This window comes from Lutra lutra, chromosome 2, assembly GCF_902655055.1.
Source record: "Lutra lutra chromosome 2, mLutLut1.2, whole genome shotgun sequence".
NCBI classification, from domain to species: domain Eukaryota; kingdom Metazoa; phylum Chordata; class Mammalia; order Carnivora; family Mustelidae; genus Lutra; species Lutra lutra.
Window position 1 is genome coordinate 146,768,361 of NC_062279.1, and position 20,345 is coordinate 146,788,705.

Here is a 20,345-nt window from a genome sequence, read left to right on the forward strand (position 1 = left end):
AAGAGCTTCCTCAAAATGTCTGTGACTTTCCGAGTAATTTTATACACTGTAGTCATTTGTAGTTTTAGTGCCTGATGTTTCAAGCTCATTTGGGTGTCATCTCCACAATCTTCGTTGTTTTTGCAGATGCAGATTGAAAACTTAGAATGTTGTCCCACCTTCTTACCACCCAAAGCCAACTGCCCCCAACACAGGAATCCTACAAGGTAGTACTCACTGAAGGTCTGGTGTAGCTAGCTCAGCCCCCTCCCACTTGAAAACATTTCTCTAGGAACTACTTTTTTCCTTTCCTGGCCTCCCCCTAGGATTCTGGTTTCCCCAGCTTTCCCCTAATTCAATCCCGTTCACTTTATTATGCAGAGCTGTTTAATTCTCTTTCCTTCTACTATGCCCCAGGCTTGACTTTACATAGCCAAAGGTTCATTAATGTCTCCATAAAACAAAGGGCCATTTATGCAATACTGAATCACTGGCAGAGATCTAGTAATTTCTTTCTCATTTTCTCTTACTACGTGGGTGTAAGAAAGCTGTGTGGACATTTATTTTTCTTCCTAGAAGAAGGCTGAAGTGGCTACAGTTTGGGTTTTAAATAACATTTTCCCTCCTCCTTTCAGGGATATGTAACATCTATTTCTCATAAACTTATTGAAAACAAACTTTTGGTTTCAGAACTCTTCTACACTTTTAAAAATTATTGACAACCCTAAACACACTTTGTTTCTATGTGTTTTATCTATTGATATTTACCACATTAGAAATTAAAACCAAAACCTAAAATATTCATTTAAAAACAAAAATAATTCCATTCCTTATTAACATAAATGAGATCCTTTTGTGAAAAAAATACACTTCAGAAACAAAGTTAGCACAAATGGCACGGTTTTACATTTTTGCAAACCTCTTTAAAGTCTGGCTTAATAGAAGACAGCTGTTCTGCATTCAGCATATTTGCAATGTCACAAGTCACACGGCTTCTGGAAAACTCAACTGTGTACAACTTGTGAGAGAATGATAGTGAAAGGCAGGGAGCATCTTGGTGTCAGGAAGATAATTTTTATCTTGCTGACCACGCTTTGCCAACCGCTGTTTTAAGGCACCCTAGTCGTGTAGTCTCCTTAAAAAAAAAGAGCAACCAGCAGGTAAATTAAATCTGAGCCTTGAGTCAACATACATAAAGAACTCATTGGCTAACTTGTGGTTAACTTAAATTACTACGACTTAAGAGGGTATTTAAAAGCTGTATGTCAAGGATGAACAGAAACAGGGGACACTCTTCTGCCCTTGTCTTTGTCTGATGAGTTCCGCTTCATCTTTTCAAATCTGCCTTCTCTGGGTGATGCCTCCTCTACTGTTCTCTTCTCCAACATCAATAAGAAGAATGATAGCGTTCTTACTAACAGCGGTAACTTTTATTGGCCACTGCGAGCCAAGCAGCGCCAAATGTGTTCCCATTACACGTGTTACCGCCTTCAACTGTCACAATAACACGGCCTTAATTTTACAGATCTGGTGGCTGTAGGCTGAAAAATAAGGGCCCCTGTCCTCTCGCTTTGTGCCTGCTCACAGGCTCTACCGTAGCACGTGGTCACCGACCACGTGCTTTGAGTCCTGGAGGTCAAGGGTCGCCTCCAGGGCACCCCACTCCCCGCACCCGCGCCCAGTCAGTGGGAGAGCCAAAAAACGGGAGTCAATCTGCTGGCTTCCGGATCCTCTTGCTCCCGGGGCCCACACGCCCCAAGCCGGACCTCCCGCCCCACGGCCAAGGCTTCCGAGGTTGCCGGGAGGAGAAAGAGGCTGAGGCCGGAACCTTTCGCCTCTCACCGCGGTCACCCTGCGGATGCCGGAACCTTTCTTCTCGCGTCGCGTTGGCGGGGGAGGCGTGCGGAGCCGGAAACGGTCCTCCAGCGGCGGGGCGCACGCCGCGGTCGCAAGCTGCTGACGTGTGCCGGCCAGGAAGGGGGTCGGGGGTGTAGGTCGCTATGGCGGTGGATATCACGCTGCTGTTCCGGGCCAGCGTCAAGACCGTGAAGACGCGCAACAAAGCGCTGGGAGTGGCAGTGGGTGGCGGGGTCGATGGCAGCCGCGACGAGCTGTTCCGCCGGAGCCCCCGGCCCAAGGGCGACTTCTCCAGCCGGGCGCGGGAAGTGGTGAGCTGGTTGCTATGGAAACGGCGGGCGGGCGGGCGAGGGGGGCGGACCTGCGACGTGGACCCCAGGCCCCGAACCTGCCTCTGTCGGGTATTCACTGTCTGAAGGAGCAGCTTGGAGAAGAAAGTGGTCCGAAGTGGGGACAGGAGAGTTGGTATCAGGGAGCCTCCAGCTGTCTTGGGAAAGGAACAGCCTTATTTCGGGAAATGGGAACACATTTGGAGGAACTCGAGAGTCTCTTGTATGCAGTTCTTGGGCTGCTTGGCGAGGTATTGAGGTCACGGTCACTGCAGACTTAGACGTCGGGGAGACTTCCCCACAGGCCTTTGCTATTGTGTGTCAGCACTGACCACAGTGTATTTGCCTGTTCTGTTGACTTCTTCTTCCACCCCCTTCCTGGCTCAGTGAGATCAAAGATCATATTATACCTGACCTTTCCCTTCCGCTTGCATCCTGCTATAGATTCAGGGCTACATGCAGGGGATCAGTAGGTCTTGAGACTGGTTTAGGGTAACCTTTCACAAACACTGTTATTTAAACTGCTTTCTGTTCCCTAACAGTAGGCTTTCGTTCAGGAGAGCAGGGAACTTCTCCTTGAAGACAGAAACAGAGCTGGTGTCACCTCAGAATCCCAATGCCCGACCCCTAGCGATGCCCAGGAAATGTTTTTTGAATGAACGAATGGACAGACGATTGTCTGTCTTCCCCACTGAACAGGAAACTCTCTAAATGGAGAATGTTGGCTTTGTTCACTTTTATATCCTTGGCCCCAGGGGTGGATCTAGTATTTGTGGAGCTTGAAGCTTATACAGTTCTCTCTGTCCTTTTTAAGAAAGAGGAGTACAAAATCACAGGAAGAGGTTCAGAGCTTTGGAAGGGGCAAGTGAGGGGCCCTCAAACTAAAACTTCATGAATTTCATGGTATATCCCCTTCTCTTTGGCATGCAGTCCAATGCCTGGTACTTTGTAGGCCTTCAGATAGTTTTCAGTGAATATATGCACGAGTTAATGTGTGGCAGTTTGCAGAGGATATGGGAGGGTCAGAAGGCGGATTGGACCAGGTGAAGACACTCAGTCCATCAGTAAACATCTATTAGGCACCTGCCTTCTGTCCAGCACCTTGTTAGAATATCACAATTTAAAAGGAGTGGTGGGGGAGACAGTAACAACAAAAGCACCATACCTCCTCCTAGATAGTGTGTAGGGTATGGAGGTGAATGTTCGCTCTACGTGAGGGCCAGGAAAGGCCTCTTAGAGGCGGTGATGCCTGAAACAAATCTTAGAAGAGGAGTAGTTGATTCCAGTACAGAGAATCACGGAGATACTAAGAGTGTGCACAAAGGTGTGGAGATAAGTAACTTTTGTGCTCAATTTATGTGTACTGAATGCATGTCTACCCATTAAATTGCCAAGAAATTAGTAATGATATTTCAGGGTTGTTTTGTTTTGGTTTTTTTTTGGAAGAACTTATATTGTCCGAATTACTCCAAATAATGATGAGCCACTCTGCAACATTACTGAATTGTTTTGATAAGCATTTCAGTGTGGCTGGAATGTGGGAACTTTGCTCTACTGGCAGATGAATGTTATGTGGTAGAGCACTAAAGAAGGAGCCAAGAGACCAAGTTGTTGTTTTAACCCTTCAACTATTAGCTCTATGAGGTTATTAAGCAAGTTTTACGGCCTTAGTTTATTTACCTGTAAATGTTCCCTTTTTTCCCCTTCAAACAGCAGAAGACTTTTAAACTGCGTTGATTCCCTATTTGTAGCAGATTGAAGGAAGAGCTTCTCAGGTTGAAATGAGAGGAAAGGAAACTAGGACGTTCTCTTTCTACCTCCCCCCAGGTTGGCCCAGGCTCTTCCTGAGGCTCCTCCTGTGGAATTGTGGTATGTAGAAGTCACAGTTGGTTTTAGGAGGTCCCTTTCTAACTCTGAAATCACTGATTTATGAGCACTGGGCTAATTTTGGATCCTGTTCTGGAGTAGGGGATATGCAAGTGGCAAAGACAAGAAGCACAGCTGGGATGGCAAACCTTAAAGAGGTTTAGGCCTTAGGCCTGTCCCTGAGTGATAAGAACATGCTTTAGGCTTTTGAATTAATGAGCCTCAAGGGCAGTAACAGGACCCTGGGCTGCTGAATTTCCCATCTCCGGAGACAGTTAATCAGAGGGATGACTGCTTGTCAGAGATGTTGGAGAAGAACTTTGTGCCTTAGAGGGTTAGAATGTGTCCCATTGAAAAGTCCAATTCTGATACTTGATGATGTGGGTAGATGCTAAGGCTTGGAGAATCTGTGAAGAAGGGGGACATAGGCTGTGTTATTCATATCACTGCCCCTCCTAACATAGCAAAAATATGCATTCTTTTGAGGAATTTTGATTTTTATGTTGTGGTTGCTTTGTGTGTTACCTCCTGTTCTTGCAACCGTTCCCTCCACAATCCCCCTACCCCAGAATGTAGTGTAGAGCCGGTGAGGGGTGTCCTGTGCTCTTGCCACAGTCACATGCATCAGAAGGCTGGCTGTTCTTTTATTTGGCCTGGATTCCTTATACATAAAAGTCTGGCCAGTGCTAGAACACATAGTCTGGTTCGGAGTTAGCTCTGGTCATCAGACCTAAGGAAATGTAGCAGGTTATATTAATGCCTTCGGTTGAATGTCTTCCTTGAGGTGCACTCTGTCATTTCTAGGATGCACATTACCTGATTCAGTTCTAGTTCTTCTCATTCCTCATTTTGGACAAAGCATATTCCTGATGTCAATTTTTCATCTCACTGAATTGTTGTAGGGGTTTTATTAAGATTAATAAAACTGTTTGAGTTTTAATTTTCCCCCATTGGCTGGCTTCTTCAGCATCACTCCTTTTAAATATTTAACTTTTATGCTCAATTTTGCTGAATTCAAGTATACTCAATGCATGTGTGCCCATTAAATAACAAACAGATGGTAACGACGTTTCCTATCTTGGGGTGAGGAACTTTCTGTATCTGAAGAACTGCAAACAATGACGAGTATGCTGCTTTGCAGGGGGAACAGGATTAGTCAACTCTTTTAGTCTGTGAGGTGAATGGGGACCTTGGGAGTGGACAAAGCATGGGAACTCAGATATAGAAGATGTGGATTCAGATATGGGCTCTGCTACTTGGAAGTGGGTGACTTGGGCAAGTCCTCTTACTTGAGGATCATTTTCCACTACTGTCACATAGGCGTGATCATACGTTACTGAACTCCTAGGCTAATTACCAGCATCCTCTGAGACTGTGTGTCACAGAGAACCACACTGATTGTTACTGTTCCCCATCGCCCCCTACCTTTACTGCATGTAAGCCATTCAGACATTTTCATCAGTGGCTCTCAGCTATATTCCCCAAGCCAGTTAGCTTCCCCTTACTTTCCTTCCTTTCTTGTGAAGAGGAACCAAGGAGGTACACAAAGGAACGGTGAAAATCCTGTGCAAAAGCCAGGAGCATCGGTAGTGCAGACCACAGCATCCCTCTGTGAAGGTGAAACTCGGTTATCAGCAGTGACAAATCCAGCTTTGCCTCTCTCTTCCTCCCTGTGACCATGGAAACCAGTGCTAAATTTCCTAGATCTCACGGCTCAGAATCCTTTGTGTCACTGTGGCCTAGGGAGCCGTTTATTGGGCCTGGCAGTCAAGTTGAGATCTGCTCGACATCCTGTCTGACAGAGTGAAAACAGAATCTGTATGCATAAAGCAGAATCATGGACTTTTTTGGTTAAGTACTTAAAAGGATCTCAAGTTCATATTGTTCAGGCTTCTCATTTTGTAGGTGGGAAAACAAACACCCAGGTAAGTGAAATGACTTGCTCAGAGTCTTAATAGCTGAGTCATAGAACTGAGCCAGATGTAGAAGCCAGGTCCTTTGACCCTAGTTTGATGCTGTTTATTTCCCATGCTATGTCCTCATACCTTTTAAACGAGACATCCTTTGGCTTTTGAATGGCAGTTGAGTTCCTTCTTGAGCGAATATGAAATTCATAAGCGGATCCTGAATGGGTTTCAAGCAGAAGGACCTGAGTTTGAATGCCTTTTACTGTATGAATTTGAAGGCCCTGTGCTTACTGTATGGACTTGGGCAAGTTACTTAACCTCAGTTTCCTTCCTTCTAAAATTGAGTAATAGCAGCCTTAAAAGATGGTTATACAGATGAACTGAGAAAAGCTATGCATGTCCCTGCAGGAGTGTGAATTCTTTGGGTTGTAAGTAGCAGTAACCTAATATAAGCTAACCTGAGCAAAATGGGACTATCTTGGCTCACGTAACTGGGAAACACAGGGGATAGAGCTTCCTTCTCCAGCTCTTATCCATAAAACCCGGGAAAGGACTCTAGTTGGTTCAGCTTGCATCCTGAGCCCTCATTATGGCCTTAGAGGGTTAAGGTTCTTCCTGTGGCCAAGTCATATGTCCACCCAACATGTGGTTGGGTGCTATGATTATCCCCTCTCTAGAACTTTGGAAAAGGGAGTGCTCCGAGGAGGAGTAGGCAGTCAGGGTGGGCGGGCAATACCAACTGAAATGTACCTCACAGCGCCCAGCACAGCGCCTGACCTGCCTTCCCTCAGCTGCCTGGTTGTCTTCCGCTCTGTGGGGAAGGAAAATGAAGAATCGTGCAAGTTTGTAGGGACAGGCTTTTGGTGTGGGCATTTGTGTGGAGGTGCCTTCCGGTGTCAGCTTTTCATTATTTCACCGCTTTGTAAAGGTTGCCTAGTCCTGGGGGAGCGCCATGTGGGGAACCTGGATGCTCTGAGCAGCCAGGCTGGGCCCAGGGCAGCAGGAGCCAATGAGCGGCTCTGAACAGATCATCAGGAGGCCTGCACTGTAGTGCAAGGTCTGTCATGAGGGGGTTAGGCCACAGACTCTCTGGGCCTCAGTTTCCACTCTGGTTACACTGAGCACTTGGACTATGTAACTGCAGTGATTTCTTGTAAAACAAAGATATTCTGGTTCCCTGTCACATAATAGCAATCCTGGGCTCTGGAAATTCTATTTTCGGATAAGGCTCGCAGATGAAGTTTTCTTTGTTTACTACACATTGCTTTTGTGAAAGCTGAACGTTTTTAATTTATTTGAGTTTTTAAGGAACTGATTATCTTGAGTGTCTGCCTAAAATTCAAAGTTCTTAGAGTGGCCCAAAGCCAGAAGCTCTGGTCCTGCTGCCTGTCCGACCTCACCTCCTGTCCCCCTTCCTCTCGTTCACTCTGTTCCAGCTGCCCTAACCCCTTTGCTTTTCTCCCGTGAACAGATGAGTTCCTACCGTAGGACCTTTGTGTTTGTCGTTCCCTCTACATGGGACACGTCTCACCCAGATTCTGTGTGATTTGATCTTCAGGTCTCTGCTCATATGTTGCCTCCATGAGACCTTCCCTGACTGCCCTGTATAAAGTAGCATCCTTTCCCTGCCCCTCACCCTGCTGCATTCTTTTCATTATCTAACATATCATGCACCAATTACTTATGTGTATCCACTGGAATTTGTACTTTGTGAAGACAAAGACTTTGTGCTGTCTACCACTGAATCCATAGGTTCTAGACAGGGCAGGGACCAAGGTAGTCAGTATTTCTTGTCCCTTTGCTTTCAATTTTGGAGCTAGTTGATCTCTGTGCAAGGGTCCTTCCAATTCTAGAAATGTGTGATCCAAATATTCCTGAATATTACTCAATATACATTTACACTTAATCCAATATCTGGAATAAACATTAAGTAGTCTCTTATATTATTAAGATTCAGTTCTGACCTCAAGACGTTTACAGTCTTGTGGAGAAGCAGACATACAAATAGCACAACTTTTGAGGTGACAGCTGTTTGAGGGATAGCTGTAACCTCTCAGCATTGAGTCCCCAGGTCCTCCTTGATTCATTTGACATCACATGGTTTACCTTGTGTGCCAATGTAGGGACCCAGAAGTTGAGCTGGGAGGGACCACCTGGATTATCAATCACAGCAGCCGGAAATAGACATTATTCTAAGAATTGAGTGTAATACGGAACTGGGGATTTCAGTCCAGGGAGCATACTTCTAAGAAGGACACTAGGCAGCAGGTGCTGGGGGTCAATGAGAAACTGGACATAGGGCCACACAGGACAGGAATAGATCAGGAAATAATGCAGATTTAGGATGTAGGCTGCAAACAGAGCATGCATTTGTTAAATCATATAGATTTTTTTTTCTTTTTTAAAACAGAACCTTATTGCAAATGAAATAAGGAGCAGTTTTGGCTAAGGCTGGAGGGAGGAGGTTAGGAAGAAAGGGATTCATGAGCCAGCCTATCCCTCTGCCACCTTCCCCCTTCTCCTTGAGGAGCCTCTTGGAAATCAAACATCGGACTCAGAGTTACACAGGTTAAAAACCACCGTGTTAATGTTCTTTTAGCTTCATGATACTGTGTTTTTATGGATCATATTAACTGTATACTGCAATTTTTGAAATTCTGTTCATTCAGTAATTCATTTACTCCCGTCGTCCTGTAAGTACTGAACGCCTCGTATGTTCCAGGCGTTGTGAGGACACGGAAAGCTGCGAGACATGTGCTTTGGAAATACAGATAAAGGGTAAATAAATCTCCTTGAGGAGTCAGTGGGAGATCAGCCTGGACTTTGAAGGACAAGAACTGTTCTGTCAGACAAAGGAGAGGTGATAAATCATGTTCCTGGCCGAGGGAAGAGTATAAGCAGAGGGCCCAATGCACAACAGCAGGGTGATGGGGCTAGTGGAGGCAAGACTGCAGCGGGGGAGCCCTTTTCTGGACGAGGCCTGGGGGAGGGTCAGAGTGGCAGGAGATAAGGCTTGGCTGGACTGGATAGAGCATGTGGACAATTTGGCCCAGGGGCCAAGGCTGACCTGCTGCCCACTTTTTGAAAACAAGGCATTCTTGAAATGTGGCCACCTTCATTTGTGTACATACAGGCTGTGGATGCTTTTGTGATAGAATGGCAGAGTTGTAGTCTAGCGGGGCCTGCAAAGCTGAAAATATTTTTTCTCTGGTCCTGTTGAGGGTAAGTTTGGCACCCCTTGGGTGAGAGCACCGTCAACAGTGCTGTATTGGGCTTTGTGCTCTGAGCTGTGCAAGCAGAGGCATGAAAGGACCATATCTGTGTTCTAAATTAATCAGCAGTAGTGAAGATGGGTTTGGAGTGTCACAAGACTGACCTAGAAGAGCTAACTGGGAAGCTGTTGCAGCCATTCGGGAGAAAGTGGTGAACTGGAGGCGGTGGGGTTGGCCAGGTGTGGACGGATGAAGTAGATATGCAGTGGGCAGTAACAAGTGGGGTTAGAAAGACGAAGAAGTAAAATAATTCCCAGCTTTCTGGCTAGAAAGTTAAATGATAATAGGCATCACCATAAATTTCTTTCCGAAGTTAGAGTAGAATTCCAGTTACTCCTGCCTTCTTTTGATTCTAAACAGTAGAAAATACATCCAAGGAGCCTGATGGACATTGGAGTTTTATGAAGACAGCAAGTGGTGGGGGCACTGGGATGGCTCGCTCAGTCGGTTGATAGGCCGACTTCTGTTTTGGCTCAGGTCATGATCTTGTGGTTTGCGGGATCGAGCCCCACATTGGGCTCCATGCTCGGCTTGGAGTCTGCTTGTCCCTCTCCCTCTGTTCCTCCCACCACTCAAGCTTGCTCTGTCTCTCAAATAAATCTTAGAAAAAAAAAAAAAAAAAGACAACAGGTGGTGGATAAGTCTCCAATGGCAGTGCTTTCTGACAAACCTGAATTGGAGAGCATAGCTGGAACCCAGTGGGGTCCTCCCACTTTGTCCTATTTCTATCCTGGAGACCATTGAGTCTGCAAAATAGGCATCTGGGACATATGCCCAGCCAACTGCCTGGAGCTGTGCAATGGGCCTCGCATCCAGCAAACTTGGGATGGTGAGAAGTGAAAGAAGGTGAGTCAGGCTCACCAGATCGAAGATGGGGATAGAGACTCAGTGGGGCTCCTTTCGATGCCAGGTTCTTGTGCAGAGTTCTCTTCCCCTCAGTTGTTCTTTCTTCATTCTTTTTTTTTTTTTTTAAGATTTTTATTTATTTGACAGACAGATCACAAGCAGGCAGAGAGGCAGGCAGAGAGAGAGAGGAGGAGGAGGCAGGCTCCCTGCTGAGCAGAGAGCCCGATGTGAGGCTCCATCCCAGGACCCTGGGATCATGACCTGAGCCGGAGGCAGAGGCTTTAACCACTGAGTCACCCAGGCGCCCCTGCTTTCTTCATTCTTGAAAGAGACTTGTCTTGTCTACAGAGATGTGGTGCCCAGGGGTAGTCAGTTGATTTTCTCCTTCATGCCAGGAAACATCTAGAATGGGTCAGACAGTTCTCTCTTTTAAGTTTCTAGGTGGCAGGTCACCAGCAGTTCAGAATATCACCTACTAGGACAGGGCTGCTGACATGGGTCTTCTGGGGATGACTTATTTATTTATTTATTTGTCAGAGAGAGAGAGAGAGAGAGCAGAAGCACAGAGAGCTACAGACAGAACAGGCAGAGCAAGAAGCAGGCTTCCTGCTGGGCAAGAAGCCCAATGTGGGACTCGATCCCAGGACCCTGGGATCATGACCTGAGCCGAAGGCAGATACTTAACCAACTGAGCCACCCGGGTGTCCCGAGGATGACATTTTTAATGAATTCTTCCTGTTTAGGATCTGGCTGTCCCTCAGGCTTGAGAACCAGATTTGTCAACATATTGAGGGTAGAACTATCTATTGGGACAGATATCAACCAAGCTCACATCAACTTGTATAAAAGTTCATTTATTTTGAGCAGTGTAATTAGTACTCAGGAGGATACAAATTCTGGAAAGTCAATCATTTTGGGGCTTCTGCTGTAGGTTAGGAGCTCTGGTAAGGACTTTATGTACCTGATCATTTAACTTTTATCTTTTGGGAAAGATAGAAATACAATATTATTAAGTGATTTTAAAATGTTGATATTATGAATAATATGATTCTAATGATGGAATTCATATAAACTTGATGTTTGAGGTTTCTTGTTGCATGGAAATCCATATGGGCTCCCTCTGGTGGGCAAAGATCAGTGAAGTCTACAGTGGTTAATTATGGCTTGTATATAGACAACTCATTGAGTTTATGACATAGTAGGTTTAAGACTGACTTAAAAAGAGGCCCCTTCAGACCTGACTGGAAGAAAGTGAGTAAACTGGAGGAATGGAAGGATGATGTGTTGAATGTTGAACTTCTATAACTTAGATATTAAAGCTTACAGCCCAGTTTTAGTTTAAAATTCAGTAGTACTTTTTTCCCCTGACTTTCAGGTTCTCAAAGTCTGTAAATACTAGAGTTCAAAGTGTGTAAATACTGGCGTTTCCTCCATCTCCTTGTCAGAGTCCAGTGTATGGCTATTTGTCAAAACTCTCTTTTGCAGCACATAAGGTATATGCTTAACCAAGAGTGTGAATCTTTCCATTTCAAACCACTGTACACTTTTCTGTTCACTTTTTAGTTGGATGATAAGAAAACCCTGGTAAATGAACATTTGCATTTTATAGTCTAAATAGAAGTGATACAGCCTGCAGCATATCTTGACTCCAGAATTGAGAAAGGAATTAAAAAGCATAGGTTTTGAATTATAAATACTCTAGAGTTTGTCATTAATTAACTGGGTGATCTTAGAAAACTCACCTAATGTCTTTTGTTTTTTGTTTCTCGCTTTTTCTTGTTTATTTAGTGAGGGGCTTTGGCTAGGTAATCCTTAAGGACCTTTTCACCAGGACGGTTCCAGGATTCCATACTCTTCTTTCTGAAATCCCCAGGATATATCTGAAAATGGTTTTCATAGTGACGACTGCTCAGTGTCTTGTGTGACTTTATCCTTGAGTTCCTACGTACTCATAATTTTTCACTTAGATGAGACAGTGAGTTTGTTTTTCAGAGCTGGAGTTTGGTATGTTTCTTTCTGTAAATACATTTGGTATAATAGTGAGTCTGTACTCTTATAATGGACTGTTATCTGTGGGCTATGTTTTTGAAGTTCACTATTTTAAATCTATTAAAGTACTAAGTGCTCATTAAACAGAGTAAAGAAGAAAATAAAGTTCACAGATAGCACCACTGGCCAGAAATAGCCCCTACTACAGTCTCAGTACATAGCTTCCAGGCATTTTTCCTATTAAACAGAAAGAATTTTTCTATACTGCTGTTAGGTAGCCCCTCTTTTTTTTTTTTAATTGCTTTTTTTTCTTGTGTATTGTGAACATTTTTCTATGTCAGTATATATTGTTCTGTGTCACCAATTTATTTGGCTATAGAGTCATTAAAAATAGTTTCACATAGTGGCGCCTGCATGGCTCAGTCCATTAAGCATCTGACTCCTGGCTTTGGCTCAGGTTGTGATCTCAGGGTCCTGAGATGGAGCCTCGGGCTGCGCTGGGAGTGGTGCCTACTTAGAACTCTCTGTCTCCCTCTGCCTCCTTCTCTCTAAATAAGTAGATAAGTAAATAGTTTCACATAACTTATTTAACTGAACCCCTACTGAAGGATATTTTGGCTGCTTTCAGTTTATCACTATTTTTTTTTATTTTTTATTTATTTATTTTTTAAGTTTTTAAAAATTTATTTATTTGACAGACAGAGATTACAAGTAGGCAGAGAGGCAGGCAGAGAGAGGAGGAAGCAGGCTCCCTGCTGAGCAGAGAGCTTGATGCGATGCAGGGCTTGATCCCAGGACACTGGGATCATGACCTGAGCTGTAGGCAGAGGCTTAACCCACTGAGCCACCCAGGGGCCCTTATCACTATTTTAAACAATAATACATTTTCACCAAATTTGTCTCAAGTTTATAATCTCTTCAAAGGTTTAAAAAAATCTATAATTTCACATGTTTTCTGTTTCATCTTTTCTCAAATATAAAAAAAAAAAATTGCTGTCCTAATATTGATAAAAGGAAAATTATCCCTAATTTTTTTGAAGGGTTAAATATATTAGAACTTACTATCAGCGCTGGAAGAGTATAAAAAAGGGGTAGGTAACAGTTAGGGATTGGGTAGTCAGAAAAGCTGTCAAATTGGAGCAGAGCCTTGAAGAGCAAGTGAATTTGAGTACATGGTGGGTGTGAGCTCAGAGCATGTCAGTGACAGGAGACTGGCTGATCGAGCCAGTGGTGCTTCTTTGTGGGCAGTGTGAATTAAATCCAGAGTGGTGCTTTAGGGCCCTACCCCAGAGGCCTCCAGAGCTCTTGTGCAGCATAAATGCACATAAATCAGTGGTCATCCCATTCTGATTAATGGCCACTTAAAATTCAGTGAAAACTTTACAGTAGTAACAAAAATTATTTCTAGAAATAGCCTTAATGAGAAATGGAAATGTCCAATTTGAAGAAGACTTCAGAATTTTGTGGAGGGATATGGAAGACTTGAGTAAATAGAAACACATATTGTGTACTGGAAGGGGAGAAAAATTATAAAGATATCAATTATTCTGAAGTTAATTTGTAGGTTTAGTGCAGCTTTCTTCAAAATGGAACAGAACTCTTTTGAGAGAAACCTGCAAGTGGTTCTGAAATTCACCTAGAAAAAAAGGATGTGTGAGAATAATTGCTGAAGAGTGGAAGAGTGTGCTGGGGCAAGGATGCTAGTTTTGCCAGATATTAAAACATTTTAAAGACAGAAAGTAATGTATGTGTATATGGATTGACCAGTGAAGCATGTAAGGCCAAGTGTGTGTGGGTTACCTTTATAAATATAAAATGTAAAATTTATATATAAAATATATATGCATATATATATAAGATATAAAAGGGGCATTGTAAATCAGTAAGGAAAAAAGGTTTATTCAGTGATGATTTGGGGGATAATTGGTTAGCACTCTGAAAAAAGTTCTGGTTTGTTTTTGTCCATATCTTACTGTATACACATTAAAATATATTTCTAGATGAACCAAAACTTTCATTGCCAAAGCAAAACTGAAGAAAATAAAAATGAATATGAATATTTTGTCTTATGGAAGTAGGAGGTCTTTGAGTTTAAAAACTAACAGCAGTAGTTATAATAATAGCAATGGTGATGATTTTAATGATGATTGTGATGGCAACTATCACAGTTACTTTACAAAGAGACAGGTAGCAATATTCCCAAGTACAGGGAAATTATTAGGAAAACATAGCACACTGAAGAGGAAGTCATGGCATGAGGAAAATTGCTTATATTATCACTTTAGGTTAAAAAATTTACTACCAAAACCAGATAGAATTAAAGCTGTGTATATGAGGGATGCCTGGGTGACCCTGTCCATTAAGCATCTGACTCTGGATTTCAGCTCATGTTATGATCTTAGGGCCCTGAGATCAAGCCCCACATCAGGCTCCCCACCAGCAGGAAGTCTCCCTCTGCCCCTCCTAAAATAAATAAATCAATCTTTAAGCAAGACAAAATTATGTATATGAAATAAGAAAAAAACAAAACTCTTGGTGTGGAAATAGTGATCAGGAGGGAAAACACAAGTTAACTGTGGCTGTCTCTTGGAGAGGGGACTCGGATGATTTCTTTTTCCTATTTCTATCCATCTGAATTTCTTCAGTGAGCACATATTTTGAAATGAAAAGCAAGACAAAAAAAGCAAAACTCCCAGCAGATGAGTTTTTCTTTGCTGTGGTAGGAAATGGAGAAGAAATTAATATCTTTCGATGCGGAAAGTGTCATAAATAAGTGGTATCTGACTATATATTAAATGCATGATGGGTGGGGCCTATTTAAAGGAAGTCTGTGGTAAACCCTTTTGTAAAGGGAGTAATTTTCCTGTAAGTCAGCTGGATTTTCAACTCAGGCTTTCTGAAGTTCTACAAGAAAATCCTCCACAAATGTTGCATGGATGTTTTACCTTTCTGGTTTGTTATTCTGCAAACTCCCCAGCAGTACCCATAGCTCCCACTTGTTGAGCACTTGTTCTGCCTGGCACTGCGCGAAGAGCATTCTCATTTAGTTGACTGTCCTTATGGGTTAGGTTCCCCTCCTCATGAGGAAACCTACGTGCAGAAGGTCGGGTGAGCTGCCCAGGACGAGGTGAGGCTGATGAGCGCGCCCTGGGTTCCCAGGCCTTGACTGCACGGCCGTGCACGTGGCGAGGAGTGCTGTCCCAGGTCTTGACATTCCACAGGTCAGATCACTGGTGATTTTTCCCTTGGCATGTAGGCACATCATCTGCTGTCCTCAGGAGCATATTTTGGCCCATAAATCCTATATATTTGGAAGCTCCTGACTTGCTTGTAGGGGAAATAGAACCGCCTCTAACCAAGTTTTCTTTCTTTCTTTTTTTTTTAAATCGACAATTACCCGGGGACCATACATTTCTTATAGGCAGTGTTGTGGTCTGTTTTTGAGGAAAAGGGTTTTTATTAGTAAAAAAAATTAGTAAAATCGCTGAGAAGGAAGGAAACCCAATTTTTACATTATAGGTACTTATAGGTACTTGACAAAGAGTTGATTTGTTTTTTTTGGTCTGGGACATTAATTTGTTACTTTGTTTATTCACTCAGTAGTTAGTCCCATGGAGAACTGCAGAGCCGAGATAACTTTTCAGAATTACTCAGGTGACGCAAGGGGTCAGGCCTTTGAAGCTGCTGTGGTGGTCAGCCAGTGGATGCAGGCTTCCACCAGGGGAGAACCTTAGTGTTGGGTGAAGCAGCTTCTGCTTCTGAGGGCAGTTCCTTAGACAGACTTAGCTGGGAGCCATCGGCAGGCAGTTCTGGAAGTTGGGGGTATGAGGACCTTGATCCTAAAAGCACAGTTGTGCCATGCTACATTTTAGGATTGTTGTGAGGATTGAATGAGCTACTGTATGTACAGCTATTGGCACTGAGGCTGGAACATTGTAGATTCTCACTCCACAGCAGCTACTTTCACTAGCTTCTATTTGTCAAGTATCTGCCTGTGACTAAGGAAGGTATTCAGATTGCTATTTAGGATAGATGAGAGAGACTTTCATTTGGCCATCAAATGCTTACACTCTAGAAGGGGACATTCATTCATTCATTCAATAAACGTTTATTGAGCATCTAGTATAGGCTGTGCCCTGGTTTTGGCTCCTGGATGGACCAAAGTTAAGGTAGAATCTCTGCTTTTGTGGAGGTTATATTCCTTTTTTTTTTTTTTTTTAAGATTTATTTATTAATGAGAGAGCCAGAGCATTCATGGGGTGAGGGAATGCCAAGCAGACTGCACACTGAGTATGGAGCCAGAGCTGGGACTCCATCTCACGACCCTGAGTTCATGACCTGAGCTGAAATCAAGAGTTAGATACTTAACTGCCTGAGCCACCCAGGTGCCCCAGTATTCTAATGGGAAACTTACAATAAATAAATAAACACATATGTAAAATACTGGGGTGATAAGTAAACTAGTAAGTTTAAGACATATTCATAACTATCTTCAGTAGAGGAACTTCAAGAATTGAGAGGACAGAGAGATTACTACTGGGTAGGTTTGACGGGAGACTTTGAGGAAGAGGTAACATTTAGGTGAGCCTCATAGACTTCCCACAGGTGGAAATGGAGAAAGGAGAAGTAGGACAGGAACACGTGACAAGGACTCCAAGGTGGGAAAGCACAGGATGGTAAAATCTACAGAGAAAAGCCCAGTTTAGTGGAAGGAAGTGTGAGAAATAGCTAATGGAGTGTGCCTTGTATTTTTCTTTGGCCCCTCCAGATCCGTTCTCTACCCTTTCCACTGTGTTCTTGCCCCAGGAGGCTGATTTTTATGGCATGCTTGACTGGGTTTCCTTGTACTCTGGCTTCTGATTGGGTTCAGCCAGTGGGAGGTCCAACAGGAGACTGGAAGGCTGGAGGGGAGAGGGGTTGGTTTTGGAGTGTGGTCAGGGCTTTGCATCCATAATCCATGACTCAGGATGTCTGCCCACCCTAGAATTTTTTTCTTATGTCTATCAGGTGTCCTGTGGGGTAGGATGGGGTTAGTCAGTAGGCCGGTACCAGCCAGCAATACACAGGACTGCCTTGCAGCCCCTCTCAAGGCTGACCCTAAAAGGCAATGACAAAGGAATTCCTTCCTATGGATAGACCTTATACAATTCATCTCTTTTTATTTAAGGTAGTTTTTATAGGAGATCTATTTCTCTTTTTCCCCCTTTGTAGCTCAACACTGCAGTAAGGAAAAGTCAAGAATTTCAGCCTCAGACAGATTTTTCTTTTAGTGATGTGGCAGTTCATACTTCTCTTCCAAATATGACCTGAAAGGTTAGAGGTGGTAAATGGCTCTTATGACATTTTGACTATAAATCTGAACTGGAAGAGAATCTGTAACCCATTATCAGATTCTGAATCAAGCTGCCTTGTTCTTCTCCTATTTCTGTTTCAGTGGAAATGTGTGTTTTTACTCTGTCAATGGACAGTTTACATACCTAATATACCTAATATTTAAAGGGAATTATATAATGAATGCTTGATGTGAAAGCGACTAGTTAAATACTTTAACTCCAAGGGATTCCATTAAAGTAATAAGGAAATTACGTTTAATTTTAAATGGTAGAAAGATTTTTTTAATGTTATTGCTATTAAGCATGTATTACACATACTCAACCCATTTTTTTTGGCAAATGAATTCCCAAAGCACAATTCATCTTTATACAGGTGGAAAGGAAATATTCTTGCAAAATATGTAGTTTGATGTTGCCTTCTTAACTATGGAGAGAAGCATACATTTCCAAAGAATAGAATGTGATGGTTGATTGGAAACTTTTGGTGTTACAGGCTCTTAGCTCTACCTCTTGAAATAAGAAAATGTATATAAATGGGTCCCCAGATGAAGGCGTGGTGGGGTACTTTATAGCCCTAATTGACTCCAGACATAGAGGCTGTGATTTGTAAGCAAGCAGTGACAAGAGGAAGTTAAATCAAAATTAAATTAAGGGAAGGAAGGGGAAAAAAAAGATATCAAGAAGAGGTGATGAATTTTCTGAAAGCTTCTAAATACCTATCTGTGGGTAAGTGGGAAATCTGTGAATATATCTGTTATGTCAAAAAATGAAATCTGGGGGCGCCTGGGTGGCTCAGTGGGTTGGGCCGCTGCCTTCGGCTCAGGTCATGATCTCAGAGTCCTGGGATCGAGCCCCGCATCGGGCTCTCTGCTCAGCAGGGGGCCTGCTTCCTCCTCTCTCTCTGCCTGCCTCTCTGCCTGCTTGTGACCTCTCTGTCAAATAAATAAATAAAATCTTAAAAAAAAAAAAAAGATGAAATCTGGAAACATTTCAGTGCAAAAAAAAGACCTTCTCTCTCTTTTTAAAAGCCTTTTTTATATTCATTACTTGGTAGAGCTCAGTCAGTATGGGCATATTTGCTTCTATACTTTTCCATGACTCAAATTGGCAGTAAAAATCAGTATCTCCCATGATACACATGAAGTGATATTTTGGGAGGGTTGGTTTTTCTGTTTATATTTTGGCATTTTGTTGTTGTTCCAGTTTGTGTAAATAAAATTCTCAGAATGAGAGCCTACCAGACACTCATCCACACTGAGCGCTATCTTTGCAGGGGGTTCCATCGGTCTTTCCCTGGCCTCCCCCAGCCAGTTAATTCTCAGGCCTGAGAGCACAGGGACTGTGTTGCACTCCCTGTCACAGCACAGAGCACCGCGTAGAGTTCCACACATACTTGGGAAATGAATTAAGCAAAAAGGTGCCTCGGCTTCCTCTTTCTCATCTCCTGCACCGCAGCCATGCAGGTTCAGGCCCTCACCATCTTGACTCCGAGCTGTGATGCAGGCGAACTGAGCCCTCCATCTCCTTTGGAGCCGAGCCACTGGGCTGAAAATGCTGCTTTCATCATGTTACTTTGCTCAGAAGCATTCAGTACTGCGCACTCCCCACACAACGAATTCTCAGTTATTTGGCCTGCGTTCAAAGGCCCTTATAAAGCTAATACTATCCACTTTCCCACTTTTACACCCAGTGCCCCCTCGATCATCCCACCAGCTTTAACAGACCTACTCCATTTACAGCCTCCTCTGCTTTCTTGTTTCTTGTTCGGCCTCCCGCTGTCTCTCTTGCGTGGCTGGCTCACTCCCCTTCGTTTACTCAAATTCTTCCATCGTTAAAGCCACGTTCTCTCCTGAACTGGTCTCCTTCTCCTGAATTCAAAGCGTTTGCTGCCACATTACTCATTAAGCAAGTGATTCTGGCTGTGACAGCCTTCCTGTGTCTATTTTTGTATTCGCATGTAACGATTGCATCGTTGCTTAACTTTCCAGGTGCTGTGGTGCGGTCTCACAAACTGTATTGCTTGCTTTTGGGTGTGAGGGGTGGGAAGGGAGAAGTAGGACTTTGATTTGATGCTTCTTTGTCTTTCCCGCCGGGGCCCTCATAGCCAGCCAGCACTGCAGCCTTGGGATGGGCAGCCACTTCTTCATCATTTTGGGGTTCCCAGGCCTAGTACCAGGCCTGGCCCACAGGAGGGATGCAGTAGCTCATATGTGAGTACACGAATAGAAGGCATTCTCAAATGTGTGTTTACCAGTTTGACTCAAAACTAAATCAACATCGGTGATTTTCCATCTTTTAAAAGCCATAAAAATCCAGTGTTTCATTTAGCCTTTCTTCATTAACAGTTCTCCCTCCAGCACTTCTTCCTTTTGCCTGCCTCAGCTTCGTGCTGAAATGTAAATCAATTTCCTCCAATTCTTTGCCCTGTGAAATTGGAGAACAGCTGTTTAGTCACCTCCTTATAAATAACCCTTCACCAAGTTAAGTTGCCTTGAGGACTTGCTTTCTCCAGATTAAATTATCCCAAAGCCTTTTCTTTTTCTCATAAAGGCCTTTCTAAAAAGAAGCATTTGTTATTTTTTTATTTCTTTTTCTCGCTCTTTGTAAAACTTTATTCTTTTCATAAGTGGCCCACAGGCTACCCCTACAAGGGCCTGGTTAGCGCCGCCTGGAATGGTGGGCACCTTGAGTCTCTCTCTTCCTTGTGTCTGGAGCACCGTGTGGACTGTTTTTATCGCCTGTCCGGTTTAACTTGCTGCTCACTCTTACCCTGTCTTTGTTCTGCCTCTTTCTGTGCATTTCTTCAAATGTATAGCTTGATTTCTTCCCATAAACACTATCTTATCACATCAGCAGCCTTATGGCTACAAGTGAGAGACAACCCATTGCAAATTAGCTGGAACGATCACGGGAATGTATTGATTTGTATCTCTGAAAAGTCTAGTCGTATGACTTAACCTTCGGCAT

General features: G+C 43.4%; 1 protein-coding gene across 1 annotated transcript in view; it reads left to right on the top strand.

The window, feature by feature from the left end:
- The first annotated feature begins 1,862 nt into the window (after positions 1 to 1,862).
- The window catches only part of STX18 (syntaxin 18), a 114,051-nt gene continuing 95,568 nt past the window's right edge, over positions 1,863 to 20,345 (top strand). The window contains exon 1 of the mRNA XM_047718863.1: positions 1,863 to 2,147. Coding sequence (XP_047574819.1) covers positions 1,980 to 2,147 — 168 coding nt within the window. The 5' untranslated portion in view covers positions 1,863 to 1,979. The remainder of the gene's footprint in view (positions 2,148 to 20,345) is intronic.